Source organism: Acipenser ruthenus, unplaced genomic scaffold (genome assembly GCF_902713425.1).
Source record: "Acipenser ruthenus unplaced genomic scaffold, fAciRut3.2 maternal haplotype, whole genome shotgun sequence".
In the NCBI taxonomy this organism is placed as follows: Eukaryota; Metazoa; Chordata; class Actinopteri; order Acipenseriformes; family Acipenseridae; genus Acipenser; species Acipenser ruthenus.
In genome coordinates this window covers 41,298-59,173 of record NW_026707931.1, presented here as the reverse complement: position 1 = coordinate 59,173, position 17,876 = coordinate 41,298, and the positions used below count along the sequence as shown (strand labels likewise).

Below are 17,876 nucleotides of genomic sequence, written 5' to 3'. Positions count from 1 at the left end.
GCGTGTGCGTGTGCGTGTGCGTGTGTGCGTGTGACCCTGAGCAACTCACTTCACCTCCTTGTGCTCCGTCCTTCAGGATGAGACGTCAAACAAACGAGCTCCTATTGGAAGTGACTCTGCAGCAGCAGCAGCAGCAGCAGTTGTTGATGAAGCAGAGTTCACCCCCTTAGTCTCTGCAAGTTGCTTTGGATAAAAGCCTCTGCTAAATGACTAATTAATTAATAACAATGATTAATAATTACACAGCAGTGTGACTGACTGCCCCTCTTACACCAGCATCAGCGTGCCGACTCAGTCAAGAACGACTGACTTTGAGTCGGAAATGGATTTGAAAAACAAGAACTGACCCCAATTCTGTTTAGAAGGATGAGACGCACACACCACACAACAACACACGACACACACACGGAGACTCGCTGTGCTCAGCCTGTTCTAAAAGTTTATTTTCTCTACTCTTAGGGACGTCTTTTCCAACAAGATGCGTTCGGATATCGCGCCTCCTCAGCCCGACTTGGCATATTAAAATTAAAAAAAAAAAAAAACACACACAATAATTTAAACAAAAGTTTAACATTTTGCACACGCATTCCAGGAATTAAAAATTAAAAATAATAATAATTAAAATTGCTTTTTTTATTTACACTAAAATAAATAAAAAGGTCAGAGTTGACTTGAATACTATTCCTGACCTCATTTCAATCGCAGAAGCAGATCTTAAGAGCTGGACACGAAGCTGTTGGATGTGAGGACGGACTCTGTCCCCGTCCCCGTCCCCACTGCCAGGGACATGCACCCCCCCCCCCCCAGGACGTGTCTCTACAGCTCTTACTGCGTCTTCACACATATATATCAATACATCAAATTATTTTCTTTTTGACTCGGGCATGTCTTTGAATATGCTTGAAACAATGCTAAACACAGGAATTATCTAAGAAAACAGAACAAGCTGAATGCAGTCCAGCGGACCTGTGGGTAGGACTCTGTATACGATCTCAGCTCTCTCTCCCCCTCTCTTTCTCCCTGGGGGAGAGAGGGAGGGGGGGGGGTCACACCTCTATAGAGGGGTCGGAGCCCAGACCCTGCAGAATCAGAGCGTCTTCCTGTTTCATTTTGGGTTTCTCTGTCCTGGTGTGCCAGACCAGCACCTGCAGGAGAAGAAGAGGAGTCTGTGTGTGCGTTTCAAGCACAGCTGGCGTTGGGATCGAAGCCAAATCACTTTTGCCTAGTGCGGCCATTCAGTCTTTCAGTTTACATGCATTACTTAAACACTGCACTCTGTCTGATGTATTATTATTATTATTATTATTATTATTATTATTATTATTATTATTATTATTATTATTATTATTAATTTCTTAGCAGACGCCCTTATCCAGGGCGACTTACAGTCGTAAGCAAATACATTTCAAGAAACACAGTACTATTAATACAATTAAGAGCAAGATAAATACAATGACTTTGGTTCTAGCAAGTACAAGAATATGACAAAATACGATTCAATAAATTTATAAAAAAGTCTGTGTTCAAGGCGCTTTGGTTAAAATAAATAAATAAATAAATAAATAAATAAAAACATTTTAAAAAATGACATCACTTTTTACTTTCCAGAAATACCACCACCAAAAAAAATTCTCAATTTTCCACGTTTCTTTTTACAGGGCTGGGAATCAGACTCCTATTGCACAGCAGTGTGATCCAGTCCAGGTTTCACTGCTACCAGCTTGATCAGCCCCCCAGTGTGTCTAGCTAACAAGCTCAGGTGTGTCTGATTATTAAACTCCCAGTGAAACCAGGACTGGATCACACTGCTGTGGAACGGGAGTCTTGTTTCTCCTCTTCCCCTCACCTTGGTGCAGTTGCTAGCCCTGGGCTCCAGCTCCTCGATGGACACCAGCGTCTGCAGCAGGCTGCTCTCCAGGTTCCCTCGCTGGGCAGAGAGGTGGAAGCGCGCGGCCGGGTTTGCCAGGAGCAGGGGCAGGGAGACCGCGAATCCCGCCATGTCCATCGGGAAGGGCCGGTTCGGCTTCCAGGCCGTGTAGAACCCGGTCACCTTCCCCCTCTCCACCAGGGGGCGCTCGAAACGCACCCCCCCGACCAGCCCCACCGGCCAGACAGACACCCGCTTCGTGAAACGCATCTGAGAGAGAGAGAGAGAGAGAGAGAGAGAGAGAGAGAGAGAGAGAGAGAGAGAGGGGGAGAGTGTGAGAGGGAGAGAGAGCGAAAGAAAGAAGAGACAGGGGAGAGAGAGAAAGAGAGAGAGAGAGGGAGGGAGAGGAGAGAGGGACAGAGAGAGAGAGCGAGAGAGAGGCAGAGAGAAAAAGAGAGAAAGAGAGAGAGAAAGAAAGAGAGGAAAGTATAGCTGTGAGACTGTACTGGTATTCATGAGTAATAAACAATAATAAAAATACATGGGATGGAAATGAGACTCCCGCTGCACAGCAGTGTGATCCAGTCCTGGTTTCGCTGGGAGTTTAATAATCAGACACACCTGAGCTTGTTAGCTAGACACACTGGGGGCTGATCAAGCTGGTAGCAGTAAAACCTGGACTGGATCACACTGCTGTGCAATAGGAGTCTGATTCCCCATCCCAGACATGAATGCTGGGCTTGCATTTCACGCTATCCTCCCCTCACCTCCTCGAAGAGCCTCAGGCTGTAGGTATTGTCGTCGTCTGCGAAGTAGACCACCCCTTCATCGGAGGGACCCCGATTCTCCCGGAGCCACTGCAGGGCGAGGTTCCTCTGCTCCACCCCCCGTGGCTTCAGCCAGTTGGGGTCCCCCTCTTGCAGCTTGAAGTCTTTGGGGGTCTGCGTGCAGAGGTGCGTGTAGGGCAGCCCGCTCCGCTTCAGCAGCTCCGAGACCAGACTGGTCTTCACCGGAGAGTCCTCCACCACCACCCAGTGCAGGCTGGGCACGTGAAGCAGGGTCTGGGATAAGCGGGTCAGCTCAGCTTTCTGCACCAGCCTGGGGCAGGGGGGTAAGAGGCAGGGTTAGGGAGGGGGGTACTGTATTACAGGGATCGGAAATCGCACAGCAGTTTCGTCCACTAGTTTCGCTAGGAGTTTAATAATCAGACACACCTGAGCTTGTTAGCTAGACACACTGGGGGGCTGATCAATCTGGTAGCAGTAAAACCTGGACTGGATCACACTGCTGTGCAATAGGAGTCTTATTCCCAGCCCTTGCTCTCCCTGTATTTGTCAAGCACATTAGGATGCGTTTGAATCTACACACAGGGATGGAAACCAGCCTCCTATTGCACAGCGGTTTGAACCAATTCCAGGTTTTAATGCGATCTTGATTAGCCCCAGTGAACTACTCCAGGGGTCTGGGTAGGGGGTTATTTAAAGTAACTGGTTTAGTTAAAACATTTTGAAGGGGCCAGCTTCGTCACCCTGCCAGGTGTACGGTGACCCGCCTGACCTGGTATAGGTAGGGGTGACGGTGTAGATGGTGGGCAGGGCTGGTTTGGGGGGCCCCTCCGGGTTCCCCCTCGCCTGCAGTCTCTTGAGCTCCCCCTGCAGTCTGGAGATGGTTCTGTCCCGAGAGTGCACCAGATCGCTGCTCTGCCTGGAGTGAAGGGTGCAGTCACAGGGCTGCCCTGCAACGAGCGAACAAAAAACTATTAGTCCTTTAAATGCACAAAATATTTTAATTTAAAAAAAGAGCTGGAAAATTTTAATGACTTTTTTAAAGCACAAGAATGAAATAGGGACAGGGAGAATATGTATTCATCATACAAACTGTAAAACACATTTTTAATAAGTGACACGATTCATGGAGACACAGTGTGACTCGGTCCAGCCCTGCTTCACACTGCAATGCATCGTGTGCAGACAGCATCCGGATTCATGGAGACACAGTGTGACTCGGTCCAGCCCTGCTTCACACTGCAATGCATCGTGTGCAGACAGCACCCGGATTCATGGAGACACAGTGTGACTCGGTCCAGCCCTGCTTCACACTGCAATGCATCGTGTGCAGACAGCATCGTGATTCATGGAGACACAGTGTGACTCGGTCCAGCCCTGCTTCACACTGCAATGCATCGTGTGCAGACAGCACCCGGATTCATGGAGACACAGTGTGACTCGGTCCAGCCCTGCTTCACACTGCAATGCATCGTGTGCAGACAGCACCCGGATTCATGGAGACACAGTGTGACTCGGTCCAGCCCTGCTTCACACTGCAATGCATCATGTGCAGACAGCATCCGGATTCATGGAGACACAGCGTGACTAGGTCCAGCCCTGCTTCACACTGCAATGCATCGTGTGCAGACAGCATCCGGATTCATGGAGACACAGTGTGACTCGGTCCAGCCCTGCTTCACACTGCAATGCATCGTGTGCAGACAGCATCCGGATTCATGGAGACACAGCGTGACTCGGTCCAGCCCTGCTTCACACTGCAATGCATCGTGTGCAGACAGCACCCGGATTCATGGAGACACAGTGTGACTCGGTCCAGCCCTGCTTCACACTGCAATGCATCATGTGCAGACAGCATCCGGATTCATGGAGACACAGCGTGACTAGGTCCAGCCCTGCTTCACACTGCAATGCATCGTGTGCAGACAGCATCGTGATTCATGGAGACACAGTGTGACTCGGTCCAGCCCTGCTTCACACTGCAATGCATCGTGTGCAGACAGCATCGTGATTCATGGAGACACAGTGTGACTCGGTCCAGCCCTGCTTCACACTGCAATGCATCGTGTGCAGACAGCATCGTGATTCATGGAGACACAGTGTGACTCGGTCCAGCCCTGCTTCACACTGCAATGCATCGTGTGCAGACAGCATCGTGATTCATGGAGACACAGTGTGACTCGGTCCAGCCCTGCTTCACACTGCAATGCATCGTGTGCAGACAGCATCGTGATTCATGGAGACACAGCGTGACTTACCCAGCTGCATGAGCGCGTACATCAGCCCGCATATTGAGACCAGGAAATACAACATGAACACGTTCTTCAGCTTCAGCTTCATCTTCATCTTCATCGTCATTAACTACCTGCAACAAAAGAGACTCCGCTCAATCACAGGAATGAACTGGTTAAAAACACACACACACAGACACAGACACAGACAGACACACACACACACACACACACACACACACACAGACACACAGACACACACACAATATGCGGAGTGTCATTAATATGATATAAGACGCGTAGGTTCCGAAATGCATTGAATTACCGCAGCCTGCAAAACGTGTTAAACATGTTAAATCATTTAGAAAACATTTTCTAAGGCTAACTAACCGGTAGCTTCCAAAAATTATATTTTGTTAACGAAAACCTACGTAATGCATAAAAAATATATAAATAAATAAATATACTTACCTGCACTAAGACGCAACAAATATTATAAAACAACAAAACATTCAAGCCGCAGTGAAACCGTCCATTGCAAAATCATTATTATTATTTAATTTTAAGTCAATAAACAATCAGAGCCATTCATTCTGCCTCGGTAGGGTTCACATCCGGCAACTATCCCTGAAGAACCCACACCCCCCGGAAACACGAAGATATATATTTTTTCAGTTCCGGATTCCTTTCGTTCCTCTCATGAGCAGCAATAGAGCAGTTGCATGAATACGTCACCTAACGTAATTTCCGGTTTCCTTCAGCGTGTTGGCATCCGTCTCTTCAAACACCATTTTTATTAAAGGTGTATTTTATTTTTTTATTATCTTTTTAAGTTTCAGGTAATGTCCTTTAATTAATGTGCTTTTCTAATCTTAACTTTGTACCAAGTATTACATTCTGCTAAGAAATAAATAATAATAATGAAGATCACAGAATGGATGTAAAACCTGGACTGTCTCAAACTGTTCTGGAATGGGAGTTGTATTATAATATGAAGATCACAGAATGGATGAAAAACCTGGACTGGCTCAAACTGTTCTGGAATGGGAGTTGTATTATAATATGAAGATCACAGAATGGATGAAAAACCTGGACTGGCTCAAACTGTTCTGGAATGGGAGTCTTATAATATGAAGATCACAGAATGGATGAAAAACCTGGACTGGCTCAAACTGTTCTGGAATGGGAGTTGTAGTATTATTACTAAGCTCACAGAATGAATGTAAAACCTGGACTGGCTCAAACTGTTATGGAATAGGAGTCTTATTATAATATGAAGATCACAGAATGGATGTAAAACCTGGACTGTCTCAAACTGTTCTGGAATGAGAGTCTTATAATATGAAGATCACAGAATGGATGAAAAACCTGGACTGGCTCAAACTGTTCTGGAATGGGAGTTGTAGTATTATTACTAAGCTCACAGAATGAATGTAAAACCTGGACTGGCTCAAACTGTTATGGAATAGGAGTCTTATTATAATATGAAGATCACAGAATGGATGTAAAACCTGGACTGGCTCAAACTGTTATGGAATAGGAGTCTTATTATAATATGAAGCTCACAGAATGGATGAAAAACCTGGACTGGCTCAAACTGTTCTGGAATGGGAGTTGTATTATTATTACTAAGCTCACAGAATGGATGTAAAACCTGGACTGGCTCAAACTGTTCTGGAATGGGAGTTGTATTATTATTAAGCTCACAGAATGAATATAAAACCACCACTAACAAGTTTTCTGAATCAAGTGTATTTTATTTGCAACATAGTAAACAAAACAATTACAAACCTTATTTGGACGTTCCCCCCCCACACCCTCCCCCCCCAAAAAAAAACACAAAATGGGTTTTCTAATAAGTAACTGTAATAAATGGGAGGTGGCTGGGGTGATATAATATATACACAAGAAGACACGTGGTAAACAAGAAAGGGGGGCATGATTTAAAGAAAAAGAAATCTGTCATTTCTTATTCACATTACAGCGTTCTCTGTGCGACAGGCGCCTGCGCGATCACCACCTCGCCCCGCTGAATTTGACGGATGATATCTGAAGGCGATACGGATCAGGAGCGAGTCGCCGCGTGGAAAAACCTTGCGTTTCACGGTTAACGTCTAAATACAAAAAAACAAAAACAAAAACAGCTAATAAACGCTGTCGTGTTGATCAGCCCTTAAAAGCAAGCAGGAACCATGAAATAAAATTATTATTATTATTATTATTATTATTATATATACGCACACGGAGCATCAAAAGAAACGTATCACTTATATTTGGATAAAATTCACTAGATGTGATCGAATGACACTGTTTCAGAGCAGGTGCGGTGACTTTGTATTGTGTTGATCAACAATGACATCACGAAGATGCTGCAGAATGATTGGTCGATCTCGGGCAGGTGTTGTGACTCTTGCTCTCCCAGTTGGCGGCGCTGTCCTTGACAGAGTGTCTCTGGTTATACCGTCTCGCCAGGTTTGAAATCGCTGGCTGTGAGCTCCCAAGACGGCGAGCCGCAGCACACCGCCCTCGTCCTGACTCCTTTTTTTCTGTGATTATTCTCTATTGCTTTCATTCCAGCTTGCAATTCAGCAGCTGAAATCGCTCCCTATCCAGCGTCCAATCAGCTGTGTCTCTAATTAGGTGGTGAAGTGCCTCTGCTTCAGTCACAGTCACTCAAGCGTGTCGTGGGCAAGGATGAATGAGCGAGGGATTTAAAAAGAAACCAAAAAACATTTCTTCAATGTCCATCATTTATATAGCTTATTATTTTTTCGAAAATAAAGGTGTTCTAATAGTGATAAGTTTGTTCTGATGCTCGGTAGATGAATTCAATCATATTGTAACAGAGGCGTTGTATTGTTTGTTATTTCCAATTCCTTCGAAAAACAACAAGACTAGACGATGGTTTTAAATGATATATATATTTTAAACCAAACATGACTAGACGACGCTTTTAAATCAATTGGCTAATCTTGTTTATTCCTCTTTCTGTCTTTGAAAAAACAAAACCAAAAGAAAAGGATTTAAATAATAATAATAATAATAATAATAATAATAATTCACTTTTAATTTGGCTACACTGCACACAAGTGGAACTGTTTGTATTTTGTCTTTACGAGCAGGTCTGAAAGGAGTCAGTGGATTCGGCCCGATCTAGACCCGGTTCTGAATATTAACAGAACCCAGAACAAGGCAGAAGGCAGGACCGGTCTCTTTGTACGGTCTCTGTTTTTGTGAATCGGTTCTGAGTTCATTCCAATTCTGTTTTACTTGAAAAAAAATTATAAAAAAAATCAATTTCTAATTCCATTTCCATCCAAAGAGTTGTCATTAATATTTTAGAGCAATAATAATAATAATAATAATAATAATAATAATAATAATAATAATAATGATAATAAATTGCTGGAATTGAGTGACAAACAGCGACTTCAGTTGAATTAATGCATGGCTGACGCTGCTGCGAGAGATTGCAAGTTTCGATGTCGGAATGGATGAAAAGGAATGGGAATTGATTTTAAAAAGGAACTGAAATACTGGAATTGACCGCCCCCCGCCCCCCGCCCCCCCAGGTTGAGAGGAATAGAAGGAGAAGTTACCCCCCCAACCCAGCCCTCCCCAAAACTGAGCTGAAAATGCACAGGGCACCATTTTGGATCAGCTCTCCCACTCGCCAAAATAGCACCCAAGGAAAACAGTATAAAATTCCCTTTGGGCAATGGGAACAAGACTCCTATCGCACAGCAGCGTGATCCAGTCCAGGTTTCACTGCTACCAGCTTGATCAGCCCCCAGTGTGTCTAGCTAACAAGCTCAGGTGTGTCTGATTATTAAACTCCCAGTGAAACCAGGACTGGATCACACTGCTGTGCAGCGGGAGTCTCGTTCCCAGCCCTGGATTTCTTCTGAATTTCGGTTCTGGCACAGACAGTGTGGTTGGATGGAGGGGGGTGGGGGGGTGATGAAGGGCTGGGCTGGGACAGGTGAATTGCCCCCTCCCCCTCCTCCTCCCTCAATGGCAGCAGCCCCCGCAGTGCCCCCCCCCATGGGAATGCTGCGCTTCTCCGTGTTTCGTTTTCCGGCTCAGAATCTCGTAAGAGCAATCGTCTCCACAGCAACCAGACATGCTGGGTGACATCTCGTCAATCTCAAACCTGCAGGGAGACGGGCAGGCAGGGAGAGACGGGGGGGGAGAGACGGGGGGGTAGAGAGAGAGAGAAGGGGGGGGAGGGGGGGGAGAGACAGAGGGAGAGACAGGGAACGATCGTTAGTCAATCATCACAAAAAACAAACCTTTCTCCTCTACAGTCCAACACAAGTCTGGTCCCCAGCTGCCCTTCTGACGTCACTGAGAGGGATGCTCTGGAGCTCAGGGTGTCAACGAGAAAGCCTTTATTATTATTATTATTATTATTATTATTATTATTATTATTTCTTTTTAAGATTTAATGACTTTGGAATAGGTTTCTTAGTTCCCAAAGTTAGTATGTAGTTTTGGGGGGGGGGGGGGGGATTTAAAAAAAGGCATTCGGTTTTCTCGTAACAAACTGTACACATTAGAAGGAGGCTGGGTGGTCCCAGCGGTTAGAGAAAAGGGGGCTGGAGGTTCAAATCCCAGCTCAGCCACTGACTCCCTGTGTGTGTGTGTGTGTGTGTGTGTGTGTGTGTGTGTGTGTGTGTGTGTGTGTGTGTGTGTGTGTGTGTGCGTGTGTGACCCTGAGCAAGTCACTTAACCTCCTTGTGCTCCGTCCTTCGGATGAGACGTAAAACAAACGAGGTCCTATTGGAAGTGACTCTGCAGCAGCAGCAGCAGTTGTTGATAAAGCAGAGTTCACCCCCCCCCTGGTCTCTAAGTCACTTTGGATAAAAGCATCTGCCGAGTGACTCACTGATAATAACAACACAAATAAAGTCAAAATAAAACAGTCCTACTTACTGTAAAGCTTCTCTGAAAAACTGGTAGGCTCCGTGATTGTGTTTAAATACCGTTAGCATGACTTTCTTCATCTGTGTGCTGAACAGAGACAGAGAAACAAGAGTGTGTGGTTACAAAGCAGCCAGACCCCTGCGCTCTCCTGACTGTGCGAGTCCCCCCTGCACACCACGCGGCCGTGCCTTTACCAGGGGAGACCCTCGGGGACCCCTGCGCTCCCCTGACTGTGTGACTCCCCCCTGCACACCACGCGGCCGTGCCTTTACCAGGGGAGACCCTCGGGGACCCCTGCGCTCCCCTGACTGTGTGACTCCCCCCTGCACACCACGCGGCCGTGCCTTTACCAGGGGAGACCCTCGGGGACCCCTGCGCTCCCCTGACTGTGTGACTCCCCCCTGCACACCACGCGGCCGTGCCTTTACCAGGGGAGACCCTCGGGGACCCCTGCGCTCCCCTGACTGTGTGACTCCCCCCTGCACACCACGCGGCCGTGCCTTTACCAGGGGAGACCCTCGGGGACCCCTGCGCTCTCCTGACTGTGTGACTCCCCCCTGCACACCACGCGGCCGTGCCTTTACCAGGGGAGACCCTCGGGGACCCAGTTGAACCCAGTTGCCAGTTGAACTCACCTGTTTGCTATGAGTTGAAGAATCTGTATTAAAAACTTCCCCAGTCCTTTCCTTCGTACCCTGCTCTCCAACTGAACCTCATAACTGTGAGGGGAGCAAAAAAAAATATACAAAGACAATTACTACATCACATTTCAATGCGTTATCCTTATTCTTCCTCAGCAAGAGGTGTGTGTTTTAATTCATAAAAAGACAGGAGGAGTCTTGCTGGCATTCTGATGTCAAGTTTTTAAAACAAGAGGATCGACTGCCCCCCTGAAAGAGACGTTTGCTGCATTTTATTTTCTGTTTCTGTTGCACGTGTCGTATGGCGACCTGCCTATCGCGACACGTGTCAGGACGGTAGCGTTTCGTTGCACCCCCAAATTAACAACACAGGCAGGAAACTTAATAACGATAATAATAACAACAACGAGACTCCCACTGCTGAGCAGTCCAGGTTTAACATTCACTCTGTGAGCTTCATAATAATAATAATAATTATGATAGTGAAGATAATAATAATAATAATGATGATGATGATGGAGTAGTAGTCAGGGCTCTGGACTCTTGACCGGAGGGTTGTGGGTTCAATCCCAGGTGGGGGACACTGCTGCTGTACCCTTGAGCAAGGTACTTTACCTAGATTGCTCCAGTAAAAACCCAACTGTATAAATGGGTAATTGTATGTGAAAATAATGTGATATCTTGTAACAATTGTAAGTCACCCTGGATAAGGGCGTCTGCTAAGAAACAAATAATAATAATAATAATAATAATAATGATGATGATGATGATGATAATAATGATAGTGATGATAATAATTATAATGATAATAATAATAATAATGATAATGATAGTGATGATAATAATAATAATGATAATTATTATTATTATTATTTATTTCTTAGCAGATGCCCTCATCCAGGGCGACTTACAATATCACATTATTTTTACATACAATTAGGGTTTTTACTGGAGCAATCCAGGTAAAGTACCTTGCTCAAGGGTACAGCAGCAGTGTCCCCCACCTGGGATTGAACCCACGACCCTCCGGTCAAGAGTCCAGAGCCCCTAACCACTACTCCACACTGCTAATAATAATAATAATAATAATAATAATAATAATAATAATAATAATGATGATAATAATGATAGTAATGATAACAATAGTAGCAGCAGTAAGAGTAGCGCTCCCACACACCAGTACAGCACCTCCTCCCCGCACTCCACGTCAAATCGGAAGTGAGAGAAGGCGAGGGGGGAGGAGTCAGCGTCGCGCACGGTCAGGTACCACGCGCGCTCGTCCGTCATCTCGTCACGTTTCTCCCGGTCCTTCCAGCCCCACTCGCTCTGCTCGTACCTGCAACCGGGCCCGACAAGAAAACAAACGAGCCACCCAGGAAAAAAAATAAAATGAAACGAGACGGTGAAAAAGGACCACAGCACTGGAGAAGTATTTTCATTGTTATTATTTTTTATTTTATATTATTTTAAATTCCACCCCCTCTATATAGAATGAACTCCCTCAGCTTCATAGAGTCCAATGAAAGCTGCTGAATAATGTTCCCTTGTTAACATATTGAATTCCACCCCCTCTATATAGAATGAACTCCCTCAGCTTCATAGAGTCCAATGAAAGCTGCTGAATAATGTTCCCTTGTTAACATATTGAATTCCACCCCCTCTATATAGAATGAACTCCCTCAGCTTCATAGAGTCCAATGAAAGCTGCTGAATAATGTTCCCTTGTTAACATATTGAATTCCACCCCCTCTATATAGAATGAACTCCCTCAGCTTCATAGAGTCCAATGAAAGCTGCTGAATAATGTTCCCTTGTTAACATATTGAATTCCACCCCCTCTATATAGAATGAACTCCCTCAGCTTCATAGAGTCCAATGAAAGCTGCTGAATAATGTTCCCTTGTTAACATATTGAATTCGCTTACACAATTCCAGTTGCAACGCTGCTGCTGCTGCAGTAAATCACAATGAACTGCAGTGCCAGCAGCGCTGCTTTCTGGCGTGGCTCAGGGCTGCATATAGAAACGAGCAGGACTCACTCACAGGGTCTGCATGTTGGCTCTCGTGAGCTCGTAGGCCCAGTCAACTGTGCCGGGCTTGAGCATGGAGACACGCTGGCACTCGATAGCAAGATTCAACCTGAGAGAGAGAGGGAGAGAGAGGGAGGGAGAGGGGAGAGAGGGAGGGGGAGAGGGAGAGAGAGGGGGCAGGGGAGAGTGGGGATGGTGGAGGGGAGAGAGCAAGAGAGTGAGGGAGCAAGTGAGTGAGGGAGGGAGGGAGCAAGAGAGGGAGGGACAGAGAGAGAGAGAGAGAGGGAGGGAGGGAGACACGAGGAAAAGGTGTCAGAGAAACTTAACATGGGATGGTTGTAGCAACTACAGAAATCTGCAACGGGAGTCTATTATTATTATTATTATTATTATTATTATTATTATTATTATTATGAATATGTATGATGCAGCACACGGTTCATCAGCCTGTTTCTTACCCATTTCTGTCGTATTTCTTGAAAACTGGAAAAGCAGCTAAAGGGTCATCTAGCTATGAATAAGAGATTACAAACACAATTCAATACAGTGTAATCAAGCACAGTGACAGCATGGGGAAGGGCATCGTGAAACACAGAGAGGTCTGGTAAAGCACAGGGAAGCATTGTAAAGCACAGAGAGGTCTGGTAAAGCATAGGGAAGCATTGTAAAGCACAGAGAGGTCTGGTAAAGCATAGGGAAGCATTGTAAAGCACAGAGAGGTCTGGTAAAGCATAGGGAAGCATTGTAAAGCACAGAGAGGTCTGGTAAAGCATAGGGAAGCATTGTAAAGCACAGAGAGGTCTGGTAAAGCATAGGGAAGCATTGTAAAGCACAGAGAGGTGTGGTAAAGCATAGGGAAGCATTGTAAAGCACAGAGAGGTGTGGTAAAGCATAGGGAAGCATTGTAAAGCACAGAGAGGTGTGGTAAAGCATAGGGAAGCATTGTAAAGCACAGAGAGGTGTGGTAAAGCATAGGGAAGCATTGTAAAGCACAGAGAGGTGTGGTAAAGCATAGGGAAGCATTGTAAAGCACAGAGAGGTGTGGTAAAGCATAGGGAAGCATTGTAAAGCACAGAGAGGTGTGGTAAAGCATAGGGAAGCATTGTAAAGCACAGAGAGGGAGAGAACTTTTATAAAGGGTACTGGCTAACTTTATTTAATTGTAACGGTATTTTATTTTCGGGGCATGACCTAGCTGTAGGTCACGCGGACTCTCTCTCACCTTATTGGCCGACTCCACTCTGGCGCACACCGCGTCCATGGCGGCTCGCTCCTCCAGCCTCTTCTGCTTCTTCCCTTTCGCTTTGTTGGATTTCCTCTGAAAAAACAGCAGCGAGATCGTTAACCAGCCTGCGAGCGACACCCAAGCCAGCCCGCGGGCTAGCGCGGGCGACGGGAGACCCCAATAACACACCCGAGGGGCTGGCAGGCTACGGAAAGCCCAGGGAGGGGGGCAATCCAATTCTCATTGATCACAGACACACACACTGCCCCACGCAGGACTGTTTTTAATTTATAATCTCTGGCGAACGAGCGAGCAAGCGAGCGAGAGAAAGGTAAGACAGCAGCCACGCGAGTTCCGGTTTCTCTCAGGCCGATGAGAGCCCGCGCTGGCTGGGGTGGCGGTCCGTAGCTGCCGTAAACGAGCTACTGGGAAATACATATTTAAAAAAAAAAAAAAAAAAATGAAATAAAACTGCACCCCTGTGTTTTTATAATCCAATCCCCTCTCTTCACACCACAGGATCCCAGAGCGCTGTGAGAAAGTCAAAAACAAAAAAAAGGAGAGTTCAGGTGCACAACACACTGCAGCTACAAGCGATTACTTAAAAATAAAATAAAAACAGACTTCAAAAGAATCTACCGTTTCAACCGGACCGCTGATGTCGTTCCGGGATAGAGTCCCACGGACGAGGAGCACAGCAGGAGAAAAAACTCAGGGCTCCGGTTTAGCATCCATTCAGAGGCTGCAAATTTCCATTGCATTCTGTCGCCAGTTGACGCGTTTCAATTTTTTTAAAATTTGTATTTCATTTCTTAATGACCACAGACGAGGACGATAGTTTCTCACTGGGTCTGGAGGATTCACAGGAGCCCACCCCCGCGCACACAGACACACACACACGCACGCACGCACGCACGCACGCACACAGGAGAGATGTTTCCCGTTCTGTGGGAAGCTGCGAGTGGGGTGTGATTAAAGCTGGGGTTTTGATTATTGATCCTCAAGCAGGCTCTCTCCGGCGCTAAACTTTCAAATCAGTTCAGCAGAAGCCACACAGATCAACAGAGGAGCGTGTGAAGTAACGGAGAGGCTCAGAGGGTGAATTTTCCCCCACTCCCTCGCATCACCACCCCGCAGCTCTGAGCAGCGGTTGTTGATGAAGCAGACTTCACCCCCCCAAGTCTCTTTGGATAAAATCGTCTGCTAAATGACTTCAGACAATGAAACTCATCCCCCATCGCCACAGCTGTGAATTTCAAAATCACAGCTATGCCTATGACGAAACAGTCGCTAACCATGACGTAATCAACAGCATCAAATCAGTGCGTCAGTGACGTCCAGAATTCATTTATCCACCTTGAGACGCACACATTATATATAATAATAATCTTTATTTTTATATAGCGCCTTTCATAGTGGATCATCACAAAGCGCTTTACAAGATAGACTAATATATAATATTTTTTTTTTTTTCTTCAAAATGACAAAAATAAAAATATCCTTAAACATACACACGCGTACGTACCTTCCTCGGTTGTATATAATAATAATAATAATACATTATAAACAAAAAAGCGACGAGGTCGGTATGATTTTATTAAAATGTAATCTATCTATCTATATATCTATATATATATATATATATACACACACACATATTTATACACAAACAAACTTCTTTCTAAACAAATAAACGGATTAAAATTATATATATATATATATATATATATATATATATATATATATTATAAACTAAAAGATATATATAATGTTTGCGAGTTACCCGAGCGTGTAAAATAAATATATTTATTTCTTCAAAAATGCGAGACAGGAGGGGTGGCGCGAATCTTACAAAAGGCGGAAAGGAAAAAAAAAGCCACAAAATTATCTTTTGAACACAAACCAGACCCTCCCAGCGCGAATATAAATTCGTAAAACAAACAAATAACGCACGAATTCTTACTCGTGTTAATTATTCTGTATAAAAATTTTAAAAAACCCCACAGATTTCAACGAATCGGAAACGCCGGGCCTAGCCATTGTGTTTACAAGCAATCCAAACGGCATCTCCGATATAACGGAGTTCGGGTCCGGTTTTAAAAAAGGTTTTTTGAGGATTACAAATCCTTAAAATAATAAAAAAGACATCGAAAGAGTCGGGTTTGTAAAAACAATAACGCGTAACATTAAAATGAACCGAAACATACCGTGCTGCCCCCGGACACACACACACGAAAACAAAACACCAAAAATATAACCATAGAAACCATTAAAAACGTCGCTTTTGTGTTTGTTTACACGTCGACTCACCCCCATGGTCGAAGTACCGAGCGATGCTGTGCGACTTTAAGGCGTAAAAGGAAGAAAAAAAGGCTTTTTATTGTGTTAAAAGTTTAATTTTGGCGACCCCGTGGGCAGCGAATTTTATTATTTTTTGTTCCCCCTCTGAAGGAATTGAAAGAGGAGCGGGAGCGCGCTCCGCTGCGCCCTCTAGCGTCGTCATCACGCACTTTTGCCATTACTTGCTACTGGCAATGAAACCAATAGCGGTAAACGAGAGTGAAGCCAGCCAATTTGCCGCCATATTTATTGATGGCAAGGCTCTATTTGATCTGACGTTTTCGCGTATGGGAAGTGACGCCATAATTTACCTCGTCCAGGTAGCAAAACTATTTTTTTTGTATTTTTTATTATTATAGAAACTTGAGATCTAAAATATATTTATATATAGTTATTAAAAATGTATTTTTTTTAAAAGCACAAACAAAATAAATTCGACAACCCCCACCTCCATTAACCTCATGTCATGTGTTCTGTAATATATGCAATATTTTCAAGTAAAAATATCTAGTGCATAACAACTGATGCACAAATTAAGCACCAAATTACGTTAATCATTAAAAAAAAATACTACTGTATTTTTTATCGACATAATTTCTTTCTAGCTTGAACCTCAATTAGAGGTAATTCTGTTAACGGGCGCTAGATGGTGCAGGTGAGTTATCACACCTCGCGTGTATTCCAGGAGCCGGCTGTATGCTAATCTAGCGCTGGTGACGTCACGCATTATTTAAAGTCGCATTACAATTACCGTCTGACCCCCCCCCCCCGCCTCCCCCCCCCTTTTTTTTTGTTTAAGTCCCATTCGTTTTCAATTCAACCCCACAATAAAAATCATGAACTTTTGGACTGAAATAGCCCCCCCCCCCCTCACCCCCTCACCCCCCCCCCCTCACCCCTCCCATTTTGTTTTTAACAATGCGTTAAAAAAGGGCTTCCCCTTTACAGACGCCCCTCCCTCGTGCAGATGGCCTGCCTGCCTGCCGCTCAGCTCCCTCTTTGTCCTAGTTCAATACAAAAGCTCCTATCTGTCTCTCTGCGAGGCGCCCCCCCCCCCCCCCCCCTTTGAAAGAGGTCCGAGGCCCTGGGGGAGGGGGGGAAGCGGTCATTCATTCCCAGCGCCGCCTTAGGGCAGCAGGTCGGCAGATGTTCACTGACTCCCGCTGCCCAGCGAATTCAATACGAACTGTCAGTGTCCTTTGCGTGTCTGTATACACGCGTGACTATTCTCTTTTGAGAAGGCTAGGCTTTTAAACGGACTTTACGAATCGTAAAAGAATGTGCCACGTCATAAAAACCACAACAGAGTAAAAAAAAAAGCTACCAGGGCTGGGAATCAGACTCCTATTGCACAGCAGTGTGATCCAGTCCAGGTTTTACTGCTACCAGCTTGATCAGCCCCCAGTGTGTCTAGCTAACAAGCTCAGGGTGTGTCTGATTATTAAACTCCTAGCGAAACCAGGGCTGGGAATCAGACTCCTATTGCACAGCAGAGTGATCCAGTCCAGGTTTTACTGCTACCAGCTTGATCAGCCCCCCAGTGTGTCTAGCTAACAAGCTCAGGTGTGTCTTATTATTAAACTCCCAGTGAAACCAGGACTGGATCACACTGTTGTGTAACAGGAGTCTTATCCCGCCCCAGTATATGGAAAACTGCAAATAAACGTTTCTATGGAGGGATAAACGTTTCTTAAGAAGCTATGGTGTATTGTAAATGTCTCTTAGGTCAATTTGATTTAGAATCGGCAGAAACGTTCAAATTAAACGCACAGACAAGCATCTCTTGACACGTGACCGACTGGGCTTTCATCACAATCGGATAAGCACGTCC

General features: G+C 45.2%; 2 protein-coding genes across 3 annotated transcripts; both read right to left on the bottom strand.

The window, feature by feature from the left end:
- Window positions 1-422: 422 nt before the first annotated feature.
- On the bottom strand, window positions 423-5,541 carry LOC117969046 (galactosylgalactosylxylosylprotein 3-beta-glucuronosyltransferase 3-like). The gene is made up of 6 exons (XM_034916947.2): window positions 5,355-5,541; window positions 4,911-5,017; window positions 3,425-3,602; window positions 2,635-2,965; window positions 1,847-2,137; window positions 423-1,145 (listed from the first exon to the last, which is right to left on the bottom strand). Exons 2-6 carry the CDS (start codon window positions 5,008-5,010, stop codon window positions 1,047-1,049), a joined length of 999 nt encoding a protein of 332 aa, XP_034772838.2. The 5' UTR covers window positions 5,011-5,017; window positions 5,355-5,541; the 3' UTR covers window positions 423-1,046.
- A 2,421-nt stretch (window positions 5,542-7,962) lies between these two features.
- On the bottom strand, window positions 7,963-16,181 carry naa40 (N-alpha-acetyltransferase 40, NatD catalytic subunit). Of its 2 annotated transcripts, none has more exons than XM_059019544.1 (8): window positions 16,016-16,181; window positions 13,703-13,798; window positions 12,939-12,991; window positions 12,494-12,589; window positions 11,628-11,786; window positions 10,445-10,528; window positions 9,819-9,896; window positions 7,963-9,036 (listed from the first exon to the last, which is right to left on the bottom strand). In XM_059019544.1, the coding sequence occupies exons 1-8, from the start codon at window positions 16,019-16,021 to the stop codon at window positions 8,895-8,897; spliced, it is 714 nt and encodes a 237-aa protein (XP_058875527.1). In that variant the 5' UTR covers window positions 16,022-16,181; the 3' UTR covers window positions 7,963-8,894. The 2 variants fall into 2 exon arrangements, with proteins under 2 accessions (XP_058875527.1, XP_058875526.1); XM_059019543.1 differs by lacking the exon at window positions 16,016-16,181 and adding an exon at window positions 15,913-16,013.
- Window positions 16,182-17,876: the final 1,695 nt, after the last annotated feature.

What these genes read in the sequence shown, in the direction of transcription:
- LOC117969046 (XM_034916947.2), bottom strand. Translation starts at nt 5,010, where the DNA reads ATGACGATGAAGATGAAGATGAAGCTGAAGCTGAAGAACGTGTTCATG. An exon ending in GTACGCGCTCATGCAGCTGG is followed by an intron (nt 3,603 to 4,910) that starts GTAAGTCACGCT and finishes CGCTCGTTGCAG; the next exon opens with GGCAGCCCTGTGACTGCACC. An exon ending in GCCTGAGGCTCTTCGAGGAG is followed by an intron (nt 2,138 to 2,634) that starts GTGAGGGGAGGA and finishes TCTCTCTCTCAG; the next exon opens with ATGCGTTTCACGAAGCGGGT.
- naa40 (XM_059019543.1), bottom strand. Translation starts at nt 15,975, where the DNA reads ATGGTTTCTATGGTTATATTTTTGGTGTTTTGTTTTCGTGTGTGTGTG. An exon ending in GTGTGTCCGGGGGCAGCACG is followed by an intron (nt 13,799 to 15,912) that starts GTATGTTTCGGT and finishes CTGTTTTTTCAG; the next exon opens with AGGAAATCCAACAAAGCGAA. An exon ending in CTTCAACTCATAGCAAACAG is followed by an intron (nt 9,897 to 10,444) that starts GTGAGTTCAACT and finishes GTCTCTGTTCAG; the next exon opens with CACACAGATGAAGAAAGTCA.